General features: G+C 44.2%; 1 protein-coding gene and 1 long non-coding RNA gene across 6 annotated transcripts in view; one reads left to right on the forward strand and one right to left on the reverse strand.

Annotated features, from left to right (window-relative positions):
* LOC105562120 (transient receptor potential-gamma protein) overlaps positions 1-16,125 on the reverse strand; it is a 96,062-nt gene that overhangs the window by 22,976 nt on the left and 56,961 nt on the right. For 3 of the 5 annotated variants that reach the window (XM_012012674.1, XM_012012675.1, XM_012012673.1), the window contains exons 3-4: positions 7,341-7,630; positions 462-592 (exon numbers count right to left, since the gene is read on the reverse strand). In XM_012012674.1, the coding sequence (XP_011868064.1) occupies positions 462-592; positions 7,341-7,511 (302 nt within the window). In that variant the 5' untranslated portion in view covers positions 7,512-7,630. Of the gene's footprint in view, positions 1-461; positions 593-7,340; positions 7,631-16,125 lie in introns of those variants that run through there. The other 2 variants (XM_012012672.1, XM_012012671.1) reach the window with 1 other exon arrangement.
* On the forward strand, positions 11,377-13,462 carry LOC105562119. Its single transcript, XR_001008951.1, has 3 exons — positions 11,377-11,595; positions 12,059-12,195; positions 12,259-13,462. It is a non-coding gene; the product is annotated as an uncharacterized LOC105562119 (long non-coding RNA).

The raw sequence follows: 16,125 nt of genomic DNA on the forward strand, positions 1-16,125 counted from the left end.
CCCCTTAACTCGCGACGGAATAAAAAGATAGAGAGATGGGGGGGGGGGCTCGTAAGGATACACGCGCACACTAGTTAAGGTAGCACGTGTGTGAATGCAAACAAGATGATCCCCTCGCGTATATATTCACATATAAATACGCTGTTTCTCCGCTTAAATAAATATTTTATATCTGTAAAGAGAATTCCCGTCTCCTCCTCGCCTCTTTCTCTCCTCTTTCCTCTCTTAATATCCACGCGCAATATTCCCGGGCTGTCAAAAGACAGTATATCTCCCTGGATTTTACGTTATAAAAGTTTCGCGGCCGGTATTCATCGACGTTGAACGAGATTAGCGTAGAAAATAAAGTACGTCTGATTAAACGCGAAATTTATTTGTTCCCTTTTCGCCCTGTATTTCACCCGCGCCAATAAGACAGCCAGGCGGTGTCCATAAATTTTTAACCATAAATTTTCACTGACCTTCTAACGGAAGCCACGTCTCCGCGCTCGACGGCGAGAAGATACTTCTTCTCCTGCAGCGACAGGCTGGCCATTTCCTGATGAGGTCTCACGACGTTTTCTTCCTCCATCATGCCGTGTATGCTGTGCCTCTATAAGCGCAATTATTTTATCTCACACGTATACATTTAAACGTACCTTGTATTAGCTGCTAACTCACGAACGCTTCAACCCGGAAGTTAATAAGCGTTTCTCTCGCGAGGATATATTAACAGCGCGTTCCGGCGTATTGTTTAATGCAAATTTTGCACGGAAGAAAGTTCTTCTGGAAGACAAACTGCGTTTCTAAAAACGTAATTTCCGCAGCTACCACCTACGCGCGAAGTCGGTCGTATTTCCTCGGTGTTACGTCTACTTCCGGTGTTTCTTCAGCAGTGCGCCCGTGTCGCTAAATGTTTTCGCTTTGTTTTACAATGCATCGCGCCATTGTCGCGCCGCTCGGACCCAAACGCGCGTTAAGTTACACACATTTTGCCGGTTTAGCGACACCCAGCCTCGTTTCCCGCCGTCGTTGTAGCGGTCATGCACGATCCAACACTCGCTACGTGATTTTGCGCGGCGCTCACGCGGAAGTTGCATACCGAATCTGGAGCGAGCGTATGCGCTCTCGTGTGCAAGAGTAGCTAACGAGGTGAAATGCGCCCTCCCGGGTCCGAGGATCAATTGTGGTCCCTCACAACTGCGCCCGCGGAATGTACGTAACATTGTATCCCGCGCGGTGCGTGCCTCGCATCGCGATCGGTCCTTCTCTTTCATCTACGGGCCCTCCGGACTTTCATTAATTACCCAGTTATCATAATTGAAGACCTAACTGCGATCCCTTCTTGCAATCTTCTTCTTTCTTTAGAGATTCACGCGTCTATCTTGAGAGAGGATTTAATTTCATCGTGGCAGTTACGTTGATTCCGCGATTTCAGTTTCACGCTCGCTATAATACTCTCATCTTTATCGGGTATTCTAATTTTCTTTCGAGTCTGAAATAATATCGTTGAAACAACATCGGTATTAATAAATGAAAAGCATCAGATTATTGTCTTAATAATCTGGATATTTAGTTCAATGCTTAAAAATGAAAATCCATAGCAAATACAATTGAGTGAATGGCTGCGTTCGGCAGGAAAAACTGCTTTGCAACTGTTGTAAAATTCGTGAATCTGATTGGTGTGTTATCTCAATCTTGTGTGAATTTAAGAGCATACGCCAATCAGATTCATAAATTTTACAACAGTTGCAAAGCAGCTTTTTCTGCCGAACGTAGCCATTGATTTATGTTTGTGGCAGCCCGTGACGTTAACGTTTAATTCCAGCAACTTCATTTTGCTTAATTCAATTTCCCCTCCCCGTGTACTCTACTGCATTTAATGTTTTTTTTAAATAATTCCTTAACAAATTTATTGTAATTTTAGTTGTTGTATCAGATTACTGAAGAAGACCGGAAGGTGGGTAGAAATGTTGGGACAAAAGAATATATTTTCCACGTTTTAAACCACGCACTGTGTTCCGCGTTTGTTGGTTCACGTCGGCCTCATCGATTCTTCCTTTTTGGAGCCTTCACTACTTTTCTTGGCTTTACTTTTTAATATCAGGCATGATAAATTAAACGTTAGGTTAATAACTCACAAATAGTTTTAATATCTTGATTTGACTTTAATCCGATGAAATGCAATTACTGATGAAATTTGGTTGGCAAACCGATCATATTTTTCATCGGATATACAATTGAATTGGATATATCCGTTTGTTATTATATTTAATCGGACATTTTTCTCAGTGCACAATTGTTCGTGATCTCATATCGTTCGTTCGGCCAATATCGCTATGTTAGTAAGATATCAGTCAAAAAATGATTGCACTCTTTGGTTGAAGAGTGAGCAAAGTCAATTGAAGTTGCATCGTTAATTGTTAAACACGGGTAAAAGCATCAAGAGATGTGTATTGGGCGTGAGATCAGATTGAACTACGTTTTGACTAATTGTGTGAATAGATTACTTGAAAAGGGTCCAAGTCTGGGACTGAGACGTCATTTTTTTTTTCAAATAGAAATATTGGCCAGGTCATTAAAAAATTACGTATCATTGATTAGATTAATACTTTGTTAATATAAGTTCGAAATTATGCTGAAATTAAACGCATTACCCGCTCTCATTATCGACTCGCAACCGAAGATTCAATTCGTTAGCATCAATCTGTCGCGCTATTAAATTACCGGGTGCGAGAAATATTTTGGGACAGGCTACGGGTTAATATTGAAATTACTAGCGGGGACGCCCTGAAACTTCATCGCGAAAACATAAATCGAATTACCCGCCGACCGTACAAGTTACGTTTCACCGTTGACGCGTGCAAATTCCGCGTTCGGATCCGCGTTTCGTACAAAGGGCATAAATATAAAATGTGCTTATTGTTAGCGGCGCATTTTAATTGCCGCCCGGCCGCGCCGTTTGCACCATTTGTACCATTCGATGCGCAATCAATTTTACATTGTCATAAACAGAGATGCACCGAGGCGGATATCGGGCCGTGAATTAGCTGCTTTACCATCGATTATCGAAAGTTATTGAAACGCGGCGTCCGCCGATACGTACGCGAATTTCCCCTCGCAACAAATTCATCCGTCGCGATATCTGTCGCGCGGGCGAGATAGCGTCTCTGCATTATGTTGTTCGAGACCCGATCCATAAACGTCGGACACGCGCGCGACGTATCGCGGACACGCGCGCGAGCGAGCGAGCGTAGCTCGTACGCAAATCTTGACCCAAGGGCCTACGTCGGCGCGATCGGCGGGGCGCTACAGCCTTGATCGGCATCCACTTTTAGGAGACGAACGCGTGGCCGTTAAGGGCGAAAAAGGGTCGCGCGGGCCTTAGCGGGCCGTAAAGGCATGTGTATGATAGACGGTGTTTGTCGAGGGCGCGCCGGTTCGACAATTAAGGTGCGCCCTCGGCAAACACTCGTTGTCAGTGTCGGCCTTCGCAATATTATATTCCAGTATCTCGAGTGCGTCGTGTTAGAATACACAGCTCCCTTTTCGTCTCCGCCGCGCGCGTCTGCTCTCGCCTTTTGTTAAATAAACTATGCGTCGCGTTTCTACGATCGCGAAATCCGCACTGGGAAAAACTTTCATCCCGTAAACCAATTGAATGGTGCGTCCGATGGGTAACTTTTCCGATTAAATTATGGATACATCCGATGAAATTCAGTTATCGATGAAATTTGATTGAAAAACCAATCACACTTTTCGCCGATATACAATTTAATCGGATATACCCGTTTGTTATTATGTAATCGGATTATCCGATTGTTTATTTAATCGGACATTTTTCTCAGTGCGAGCGCACAAACGCTTGCTCTCCTAGGAAGCTTGGAAAAACTGTGCAACACGCATGTTACAGAAATTCGCACACGTATCTTGTAACTACAATAATTCTCGCAAATTTTAAGTTACTTCGAAACTGATTCCACTTCCCCGCGTTCTCTTGAAATAAAGCGCGTTTCCCAAAAGTGTTGAGCCAAAGGCAAATAGCCCTTCGTAGCTCCCAAATCTCTTTTAAAGCTCTAAAGTGCTTTCGGATTTTACCGTATTTTATCACAAAAATATTAGAGGGGGCTCCGAGTACACGGAGGTGAGCGAATCCCGGCTCCCGCGTGAATTGTATCGACGCCCTCAATCTCGGATATTGATTTTCACTTTACGAGAAGATCTCTCATCGCTATTTTCGAGACGCCTGTTTTCATAAGACAATGCGAGTCCCCTGAAAGAGGGGGCGCGCAAACGAAACCCTCCCGCTCCGGTTTCGTGGGACTTTGGATCCTTTTTTTTCCCCCCCAGCGAAAAGTTGTTTTCGACGAGACGGTTTTGCAAACAGGATTAAATCCGCCGGCAGGGAAAACGCAGGAACGCTCGCCAACCGCGGCATTTCACTCTGCCATCGTGGATTAAATGCTTCGCCTCAATGCCTTCGTTACGCGGAACAGCGGAAAGGATCTCGTGTCTCAGCGTGGCGTACTCTTGGCAAAGCAGGCACTTAACGTGGCCTATAAATCCTACGTCATTAGGAAATCATTCGACGTACGCGCGGCTCTAGGATTTGATGCTATAAATTTTCAATCTGCCGCCTGTGCGTTTATTCCGCTTGAAAAATCTCATTTAGAAGTTTCGGGAGCTGAAATAACAGTTTGTGTGTTGGATAATTCTATAGAAATATCTCACGATCCGACGCCTCATCTGGAGGAAGCATTTTAATGCGCTAAAATAAATAATTTGCCCCCTTATATTTAAACGAAGCTGTTTGGCGTAAAAATAATTTATTTCAATAATGTATTACTCCCGAGAACAATGCAAGTTTTATTCTTCGCGCTTAATTAATGCAATTGTAAACAGACGACACGTGTCCCTAACAACCTACTTCGTGCATATCTTATGCACGACTGTGTTTGCTGTCTTTAACGTCTATTTAGCTCACTACACCCCGCTATCTGTATTCGGGTTGCATTTCTACTGTCCCGGCATCCGACTGTCTCCGTATGCCCTGTCTCCACATGCAGTCCACCACCACTGCCTCTGCGTCTGACTAAACTGTCTGTATCTACTATTCGCGTCTTGCATTCGTGACGGCCCACGCTGGCATCGGTGATATACGCGCGCACTCTATGGAGATATATTATATTTCTACGATCTTCCGCACAATGAACGATCTATTGTCGGCCGGCCCTATTGTCTATAACTGTCGAAGAACGCGCGCGCGTGTGTGCGAGGGTGAGCGTAAATTTCGCAAGTGCAAAATCCGGGCGAAATTTTTCAGGTAGAGAGACAGGAACGATCTGCATTAAGATCGAAGCGTTTATAACTGAATAAAACCGATGCGATTAATGGATGAGCTTCTGTACGGATTATGCATAATGCATGTCGCGCGATAAAAATTGCCCGAACGGAAATACTGCGGCCGCGCCGTAATTAAGAATTGAAAGTGGGCTTTGGGCGTCTTTTCTTAACCGATGCTAATTTCATCAAAAATTGACGGTTGTGTTATTCGAAGCTCGATGAGGGTGGGCACGAAATTCGGTCACGTAACACACCAGAATTCAGCGGTTTCGCTGCGCGAGCTCACTCGAGGACATTTACGAGGCACTAAAAGATGAAAGCAACCCGCTTGCGTTCTCTCTCTCTCTCTCTCTCGAGCTTTTCATCCCTAAATAGATTAACCGCGCGTTCCACGGCGTGTGCAAAGTGCGTGTTACGATGGTAGAACGTTAACAGAGAGTGCAATCCTGGGCGGTGATCCCGATCCTGGGAGCGCAAAGTCGAAAGATCGAGGAGACCGTTCACCCGTCGCTCTCATCCTTTTAGAGAATTCAACCCACTTGCCGTTTCACGAGACGATGAAAACGAACGCTTCTGCCAGCTACTCGGCACGAATGCCCGAAGATGCGCACGTGTATCTGCCTCGTATCTCACCGCGAGTGCCTTCGACCCAGGCAGCGACACGGGGAGAGCATAGTATCTCCCTGAGAGCCAGTTTTTCATTTTCTTAACTGTTAACCGCGGAAGTTAGTCGACTCCCCATCCCTTGCCATGTTATTATCTGAGAGGAGACAGAAAGTCGGCTGACCTCTGGTCATTTTCTGGTTAACAATTAACCAGAAAATGAAAGCCGGGTCCGCGAGAGACACGTTTCCCGGCCTATCCGAATAAGCTTATGCCCTTTATGGCCGTTTTCCCCGAGTCTTCCCTCTCGACGTGCTCTGCGAGATGATATAATTAATTATCCATAATCGCGCCGCAGAAAGCGACGTGAAGACCGAAGCTATTTGCAGATTCGCCTGGCCGCTAAATAATGCAATCGCCGGCGAAGCGAGAGAGAAATTCGGCCGAGAGGAGTTTGGCCTTATTCGATGGCTAAATGTCTGCGCCATCGATCAGTCGCGAGCTCGGTTTATACGATAGCTGATATTAAACATCTCTGCCAATCCTCGGGGCCCTATGCAAAAATAATCACGCCCGGTCTATCGCGCCGTCGTCTGCGTTAAACGTGGTTATCGAAACAGCATTAAGGTTTAATCTAACTCGACCCCACTGGTACCGGCTGCGACGCTCCGCTCCTTCCTGTCGACAGACAGGGCGACGGAAAATCGAAGGAGAGAAGAAGCAAATCGCTATCGCGCGGCCAACATCCGCCGCGACTCGATAAAAGAACAGTGCAAGATTCTCTCTCCCTCGCTCGCTCGTTTTCTCTCACCCTCCTGTAATTCTCAAGCCGCGCACAAATTGGATCGGCATCGGAACGTCGTTATCGGCTGCCGCCCTTTCTGTTTCCGCTTCCGCTTCTTTCGCCGCTCGTCAAACTCCGAGTTGTAGTTTCCCGCTGCGGCGAGGAGGGAATTTATGCGAGGACTGAAACCACGGCGCGGCGCACCCGATTTATTTCCAACCCCCGGAACCCACGACCCGATAACCTTTTCCCCTCGCGCTACATCATTACCGTCGGAATCGTTTTAAATTGGTAGCGGTACAACTGTTACCCCACTCTGGTATTTATTATACCGAGAAAAAGCGAAATCACCGGAGAAAATAAATATATAAATCAAAGGGAGATCCGAGTGGAGGAGGTCACGACGCTTAACGATCGGCAAGGAGATCCGTCTCTTTGAGGAAATACGAGAATGCTGGTGTATACGAAGATTAATTTCGCTTAATTAGACGCTGAGCTTAATTAGAAGTAATGCGATCCTGACTCCTACTCTCTGACAACTTCGCGAATACGTAGGTGAAAGGTTAATTCCTTCTTGCCTGGATGACACCCCGTCGAAACAATACACGTCAACCTCGTACTCTCTCGTTACCTTGACTTTCTTATCAATTTCCGGCCGTTCGAGCAGACAGGTTGTCTGTACGACGTGTGTCGGCGTCAGTGGAGGTGCCTCGGGGTCGAAGTTCACGTGCTGCCCGCCGGTGCCCCGCAGGAAGCCGCCGGCGACGGCGGTGATTCGACCCCTCGTTGTGTCGGACGCCATTCTCAAGGGAAAGTTATTCGTGCCACCTCCGCCTTGACCGTCGTCCTCTTCATCGACGATGTCTTCACCAGGGGTTGTGTCGCCCCTGGCGAACTGCTCCTCATCTTCGTACGCGCTTTCTGAAATTAATAACGTCGCCGTTAGCGCATGAAACCGTATTATCCTGACTTTTCAACTTTTCAGCCTTGTGCTCTTACAACATACTCTCTAAAAGTCTATCGGTTCAATTTTCTTTAATGGAACCTCCTATTGTTTATTATACTATCTTGTTCTACTAATTAATAGGAACAACTTTTGTCTGAAACATTTTTTAATTTGCCTAATACCTTTTGCGATATTCAAGAGAAAATGTGTAACTTTGTCAAATGCCGCGCGGGAGCCACCTTAATTAGAAAGAAAATTTCAATTAAATGGCGAGTATATAAAAGCCCATTTATGTTAGATCTCCGTCGAAATTGTTCGAATTTTGTTTATGACGTAACAAAATCGAACGCCTCGTCGATCACGCAAATACCGATTGCGCGAGCAATGCTCGGCGGTGAAATAACGCCACGATGAACGACGCAAGACCGTCCCCGGTGAACTATTCGAAGAAATGATGGATCGTGGGACGCACTCTCTTTTATTAGCCGCGGGCAAATGCACGCACGAGCCGGGCAGTTGAGTCTTTTACGGGCGCGTACGTGTACGCCGTCGTGTAATTTTCGGAGAATGGTGCGATCGACGCGCAATAATGCCGATGCCGGTAACGTCACCCGGCATTTTACGTCATCGCGCTCAAAGCGGCAAGTTTAATGGCAACAGTCAACGATTATTAACGTCAGGCAGGCCGACAATCCCCTCCCGGATGCGACAATGGAGTTTGAAGATGCGTTAACGCCGTCATTACGCCGGCAGGCTGTAAAACGAGGTATACGTCTACTGCCTTTCATCACGTATCATCCGCGCGATGTCTGCGCAGCGGGCTTTCCTCGCGTCAATTATAAACTATGTAAATTATGCTTGCCAGCTGTGTTTCCCGCGGCGTGCCGTTTGCGCGGCTCGCGGACGCTCGAGCCGCGCGGACCACACGCTGCCGGCGAAAAAATGCCACAAAAATAGAACGTCATTCTTTAAAATAGTAAACTGGAAAGGGCCCTTTTTCGTCTCAAGTTACGAGCGGAGCACGAGAAGGTGAAATAAATGAAAGCCGAAATGCGCATTATTTATAAAAAAAAAACTGCGATGTCAAGGATGTAAAAAAATTCCGAAAGTGTCAAACGTTTTGGTCCGCTTCTCTTGGATTCTCTTCAACTAAAAGAAGAAACGAAAAAATTTTTTCAAAGCTCTTAAGAGCTTTGAGCTTACTTTTAAACTTTCTTTAGCGCGTCGCAGTTTTAAAAGCCAAACCCGTGTGACGAGATGTGAAAAAAAAATGCCTTCATAAATATTTCCCTCGTTGTTTCGACGAGCATTTTTGCAAATTGATTTTAACACGCGAATTGCGCGATACGATCACACGGGGGGGGGGTGGGTTTGAACGACTGCGAGACGGCTATCTCGCCGGATCGACGCGCATCGATTAATCCGCAGCGAAATAATCCCGTCGCCGTGCACCGCTTGCGCGGCACTCGCGAAAAATGATCCGCGCTATTTATTGAGCACTAAAGCTGCATGACAGCTTGCCCGTAAATTCAGGCCAACGGCCATGGATTCGGCGGGCGACGCTGAGAAATAAGCACCTTCGCGATTAATGAGCGCGTATCGGCGCGACGGGCGGGAAGGGACGATTTTACCACTGCTCAATTCCGCAAAAGCGGAATAATTGTACGTCGCCGTAAATTTGTGCCCCGTAATACGAGCCATCTCGATTCCTTTCGACGTGCTATCAATCTCGATTGCGAGCGCATTTTTATAGGGGCGACAAACTGCCGTCGTTACCCCGCTCGCGCCATCGCGGCGCTGCTCTCGAAACGAGATTATTAAAGACGAGATAATTTGTACAGAGCCGCTGGGGCGTATGCTCTGTAAACAAGTTGATAAATTTGTACAATTTGCCGTTTCGCATTTGAGCCAATGGAGACCGGCAATGCTCAAATAAGAATCTTTATGGTACGGCGAAGGGAGTAAAACGCGAGAGAATCAATCATCCGTGTTCCATTGTACAAATATTATGCGAGTCGCGAATAAAGTTAAATGGAACAACGAAGGGAATAATAATAAAAGAGATAGCGCATTATAGCGCACGGTGTTAAGATAGTTTAAACATTATCGCGGCGAAAAGTATTTAAGGAAGGCAAATTGCGGTTGGATGTTATTTTACAATTGCATTGAATAAGCTAACAAAAGGGGTAATCTTTAATGTCGCCGGTGGTGCTTAAAAAATTTTAATGATAACTTGACATGTCTGGCAATTTTTGTGTTCCAAACTCACAACGTGTCGACCATGGTTTGCGGTCTTTTTCAAGTAATATTGTATCAAGGACCACAAACTATGGTCGAAACGTTGTGAGTTTTCAACATAAAAATTGCCAGACATGGTCAAGTTATCATTGAAGTTTTCAAGCGATATTGTGTCAAGGAGCACAAACCATGCGTCGAAACGTTGTGAGTTTTTTTATGTTCAAAACTTTGAAGTTTTTTAATTACTACTGGCGACATTAAAAATTACCCCTTGTTAGCTTATTCAATTCAATTGTAAAATAACATCCAACTGCAATGTGGTCCTAGATACAATATCACTTGAAGAGGACCACAAACCATGGTCGAAACGTGGTGAGTTTTAAACATAAAAATTACCAGAGTCAAGTTATCATTGAGGTATTTTGAACTGAATAAGATTGTACTGCTAGCGAGACGTTATTAAAGTCCAATGTAATAATATTGCTGATAATTCCTTCGTTTCACGGATGAAAAATGAAAAAGGTAGGCGAGATTATGAGGTGAAAAAAAATAAGCGCGAAATTGCCGCAATAGAGGCGCACTGATTGCGCTTAAGTGCATCCACGCAAAGACCTATATATTTTATACAGGCAATTTATTTCACAATTCCGTCGCGGTACGCGTTCAAGCTCCGGGAGAACTTGCTTAAGGAACTCAATCCTACAAAGGAGTGGCATCAAATTATCTGCCGGAGTTATTGCCTAGCTTCCGGCGGAGAGCGAATTGCCGATCTTCTCAACGCATATTAGTAACAAACAGGTTAGAAAGTTAAGCTTCCCATCCCTGGGTGAGGTCATATCGGTACACGTCAAAGCGCTTACGTCGCCAGAATGGGTGATTACGTATTAAAAATGCATGAGGCGCTCTGCATTAATATTTATGAAAGTTATTATCTCCCCGATGCGAAATTTCGATCGAATTAAATGTTCATCGCGAAATCCATCGAGATCGCAAAAATTGCTGGAGTTATTTTTCGAGCTAAACGCCACGCGGACGGTTCTCTATGTTTCCTTGTAAATCATTTATGGTTTACGTTAACTCGTACACGGCGCGCGCGAGCTCGCGCAACAATGTGTGCAAATTCCTGACAGTTTGCCGTCTAAACTTGCCGTTTCCGTCACGGCGATTCCTCGATTCTAAATTGTCGTGGAGGCTCCACGGAAGCCCTTCACGTCGTTCGTTTAGCGACTTCACCGCCGCCGAATGAGAAACGTGTATCGCATGAATGTATCGCATTCGAGATAAACGGGAAGGGGCGCATATCCGACTAATATTCCGAGAGCGTATTGCACACGTTTCTCCCAAGTCGCTTTTGTAATTCGACGAGGCGCATAGATGAAAGTTGAATTGCAAAACGTAAGATTACAAGATCTTGAATTGCAAAGCGTGAGATAACACGCCAAATGTCGCGGTTCGATAAAGCTGAAAATTTCTGAACGCAGTAGTTCAAACGCAGCTTATCGCGCAGAGACGTTCCTAGCGCGCAAACTTTTATCCTACAGAAAATCCAATTTTTCACGTTTAATTCTTTACACGTACCATACGTCGTCGGACCACTGGCTCGAGAGATTTATTAAAGGGGAGTTATTTGGCCGATAAATTACACGCACCGCGGAGCGGAATGGAACACCGAGCTTAAGCTTTGCGGTTCATCGACAAGTTGGTAATAGAATTATTCGGGCAGGTTTCAAAATCTGTCACTTCACTTGGAACGGGGAAATACTTGAATCTACGTGCAAGAAATGCGTTCGCAGCAGATCACGCGATGCGCCGAACTGTCTGAGCTGCGATCGGCAATTTTGTCAATGGGTTTCACTCGTGCAGACGAGAATCTCTGATAGAGTTGTTGCATCTTCAAGTATTATTTATTAAATTCTACCTATTTTGAGAAGCTCCTACCTTCCATCGTTAGTCGTAATTTCATTGTGATTTTTCAGTATTCGTATTAGTTCCCTATTTACATATTATTTAATAGTTCAAATACGTTTTTATTTTCTGTCCCGCGTAATTGCGATAGTGAAGGAAACTCGAATTATCATTTGAATAGTTGAACGGGGATTATTTTACATTCGATGTGCGAATCGGGGCAAGAGACTGAAATATAGGCGTCATGAATCTGAAATTAGAATTTCAGCTCCGTTGACTTTGGGAAGTGAGGTCGACATCACGGATATGTCAAGATTGCTGGAAAATTTCTTGATCAATGGACTCGACGCCGCGCCGGTGAACGTCGGTGCTCAAAACCGCACTCCGGTTCGCCAACGTAAGTTGATAATGGAATTACTCCGGATCGAGTTTCGAAATCTGCCACTTAATCGATGATCAGAAACAGGTACGGAACTGCGGAGTAGCAGCCTATGTTGGTGATCGACCTCCCCGTATGCCGTTGCACCTGTTGCACGCTATCGCATACTTGTGCGATAAATAATTTTACAATATCGACTACTCGCGTATGTCTGCACGAGCAATACTGTTCGCTGAATGTAACATAAGATAACACACCTCGCGCAATCTCCAGTTACTGGAAGCAATAAATATCTAACAGTTTCAAATACGAAGTACAAGGCAGTACGAGCCAGGACAGGATGTTAGTGTCTGAATAATTATAATTGTAAGTCCATTGGGAAAAATAATACCTCAGCCAGGGTTTTGTCGCGATAGGCCTAAAATTGAAATTATTTAGACACCAACACCCTTGGCTCTTACTCCCTTATTACTTCGTATTTGTGTTTTCACATTAGAGCCTCGTGGATTTTATCAATTTTCAAATATATTTCCGCTATTCAATGACATCTAAATATAAGGAACTATTCGTAATAGATGAATTATTAATATAAATCATTATTAATATAAAAATTCGTAATATAACGTAAGAAATATTCGTAAAGAAACTGTTGAGAAAGTACTAGCGGTTTTACGAAAAAATGTTCATATTCTTTGAAAAACTAAATAAATGGAGACTAACGTTTTTGTAATTGCGCGTTGAAAGAGAGCAACGTAGCTTTGGAAATGAGCAAGAAATTACATAAACCGTGCGTGGGTAATACGTCCGCGAATTCCAAGGAAACATGCGTTTGCGCGGGTTAACGAGTTGAGTCGAATGCTGTATTTGCGTGTGTGGGTTAGTCGAGGTCTATAGCCACACGCAAGGGAATTGTCGACGCAAATGATAAGAAAACGTTGTTAATTACAGCGGAAACGACTGGCCAGTTGGTTTTTGCATCGTCAACGTTCGCTGATTTACGTATCGCGTTTACCCAGAAATACGCAGCGGCATGCATTACGAAATTTCTTCGCTACATTTACTTATTTCGCTTACTCTTTCCGCTTGGTTCCTTTTGCATTACTTTTTACGCTTCTTCTCTTTCTTATTTTCTTTTACTTTCTTGTACTTATTTCGTGCGTCTTCTGGAAACTGCACGTGACAGATTATCCACACTTCTCATTTATAATCTGTCGCGGTTTTTATTTTTCAAACAAGCTCTCCTCTGTACGCCTTAAGGGATTAAAGCTCAAAGAGTATGATAAATTCCGTCCATTCGTTTTCATTCTCATATTCTCTTCCTTTCCGCCTCTCCTCTTGCCTATTTATTTCCTGCTGTAGAGGGAAGTGCAGAAATCGCGTTTTCGCGCGCGAGTTCGATTTTACGGCTTGGAGTCTCGGAAATGTCGTTAATGAGAACTTCAAAGAGAAACGGAGCGACGCAAAATTTATCGAAGGTGTACCTTGTATTTTACTCGATTGATTTTACGGGTTTTCACAGTACCACTGCGCTGGCGCACAGATAGAGATGGACAGTGAAACTTTAATCCGATAAAATAAGAAGAAAGTGCAAAACGTCGTTATTACTTTAACGAACAACATGAAAAGCAAGCTCTACTTTCGACCAATGTAAACCAGACGGAAAAAGGGACAAAAAATCTTTTAACCTCGCGCTGCTTGTAGCCGCGATGTTCGCGGGACTTCGTCGCGATGCAGCGAGTTTTAATGTCAAAATTAAATTTTGCTGCCTAGTGGATCCGCAATGCTATGCAAAAACTATAATAAATTCAAAGGTGTGCAGCAGTCTGAAGTTTTACTTCACCGTGCACCAACTTTTACATATGTCAACGAATGATAAATAAAGTTACAAGTGGAGGAAAGCTATGAGATAGGATTCTAATATGGGACAGCGGGATTTCTGTTAAATTAATAGGCGTCATCAGGTGATTCCACCATGAATTTATTGCCTTTGGAGCGAAATCTTTGGTAAAAAAGTCATTGTTAGATTGTATAATCGTTGCGAAAAAGATTGAATTTGGGTGTTAAAAACCTGCTGTCTCATATTAAAAACCCATCTCATAATAGAGAACCTTCCTCTACTATCAGTATCGGTTATATCAATGAAAGACTAATAAATATAGCTAATATAACATAAATAGGAGTGAAATTTCATTAATTGAATATTTTAAAAGTATTTCAAACGGAGTATGTGAAAATAAATCAAATTATGGGAAAATAAATCACATTATTTTTCGCGGAAAAAAAATATGAGAAATGTGAGAATGGAGATCAAAGCTTGCTGTAGGAGAGTTGATTATTTGTATAAAATATTCATGTAACCAAATTCTGGAATTCAATCTTTCGTCAGACAGATTATCGACAAGATACGTGACATTATGTCAGCGCGAGACCAGGCCACTGAAATTATTGGTATCCAAATCGAATTACTCGTTTGTGTGTTCCCGTTTCCATTCCCCTGGGCACGTTAAGATGTAATTACACATAGACGTTATGACAAAGCGGGTCACACATATTACAGAAATGTCGCATTTTCTCGCGACTCTTGTACAGAGACATTTTTCAGAAAAAGGAATTAGATGTGCTTCCAAATGTGCGCAATTCATTTAATCTCACATGTGCACCACGCGTCTTTTGCAACTAAGAGCGTGCTAGCGCCATGCAAAAAATATCAATGTTACATCTACGAAATATTTTTTCCACACAGAATCATTGTACTTCCATCCGCGCTGCCAATTACAGGGCGCCCTTTTTATCACAAATGGGAACGTGTCACAAAGGCTTTCTTCGCTAACAACCCTCGTTAAATCGTTTTACAATACGTTCAACTGCCAATAATGACGATAATGGTTACCAGAGATGTCGAGAAGGGGGGGATATTTTCTTTTCTTCTCTACGAAAATCTAAGAACGAATGAAATATCTCCGTGAGATCTGTCTGGGATCCGCTGGGAAGGAGGGTAAAAGGGACAAAAAGCACGGGAAATTACTCGAATGGGAGCGTGCTGGGCGAGAATAAACAGACGGGGGCTTAAATGTACGGGGCTTTTACGAGGCGACGTTCTTCATCCCGCCCGGGTACTTCGGGACCCGGAAAAAGAGTGACGAGGTGTAACGTGACACCGTGAAAGGCGCGATCTCTCGAAAGCCGTTTAGAAGATACTCACGAAAGGGAATTCCTCGCGCCCCTCTACAAATTTACGCGCGCGACACTTTGTCAAGGCCACTGCGGCGTGTCATGCGGATGTGCGGGATATTTAAAAACAGGTCCGCGATGCAGCTATGCGGGAATCCTCCGAATTTTTAACCCGGGGATGTTCACCAGCCGATTATTTAGTACCTTTTCGCTTTCCACCCCCGCCTCCTCCTCCTCCCCCTCCCCCTCGCCCTCCCTTCCGCGGCCGTACTGGCGAGTGTGGCGGCTCTTAAAAGTTTGGAGAGAAATTCGAAATAGATGTAATTCAATGTGTTGAGTTTTGCAACTTTCCCCAGTTCGCGACAACAATACGATAAGAAACGCAAATACAGTGACCCAATTCAAATTTAAACTTTCAAGTTGTTGCGAGAACATTTCGGGAGCTCCAAATACGTAAATTCGGGACAGATACCAGATAAGAGGCAAAAGTCCTCGCGTTTCTTCTTTCGCGTATATATTTTTTTACAAGAAATAGCGATAAAAACGAGATAGCAATCATTCGTCGAGCAGTATGCAATCTAAGATAACGCAAACGTGCACTTATTTCTGTTTGAACTCATTCATGACCGAAGCACACGGTCCAAGTGTGCGTGCGCGCGCACCCACAGAAAAAAGTTCCGGATCCAATGCTATTGCACTTGAATGTATCATAAAATAGGATCGATATAGCACCAATCATATTTGTTATAGAGAAAGAAATATTTTACCCTTAAGGGG

The sequence above is a fragment of the Vollenhovia emeryi genome, unplaced genomic scaffold, assembly GCF_000949405.1.
Source record: "Vollenhovia emeryi isolate VEMERY1.0 unplaced genomic scaffold, V.emery_V1.0 DF939194.1, whole genome shotgun sequence".
In the NCBI taxonomy this organism is placed as follows: Eukaryota; Metazoa; Arthropoda; class Insecta; order Hymenoptera; family Formicidae; genus Vollenhovia; species Vollenhovia emeryi.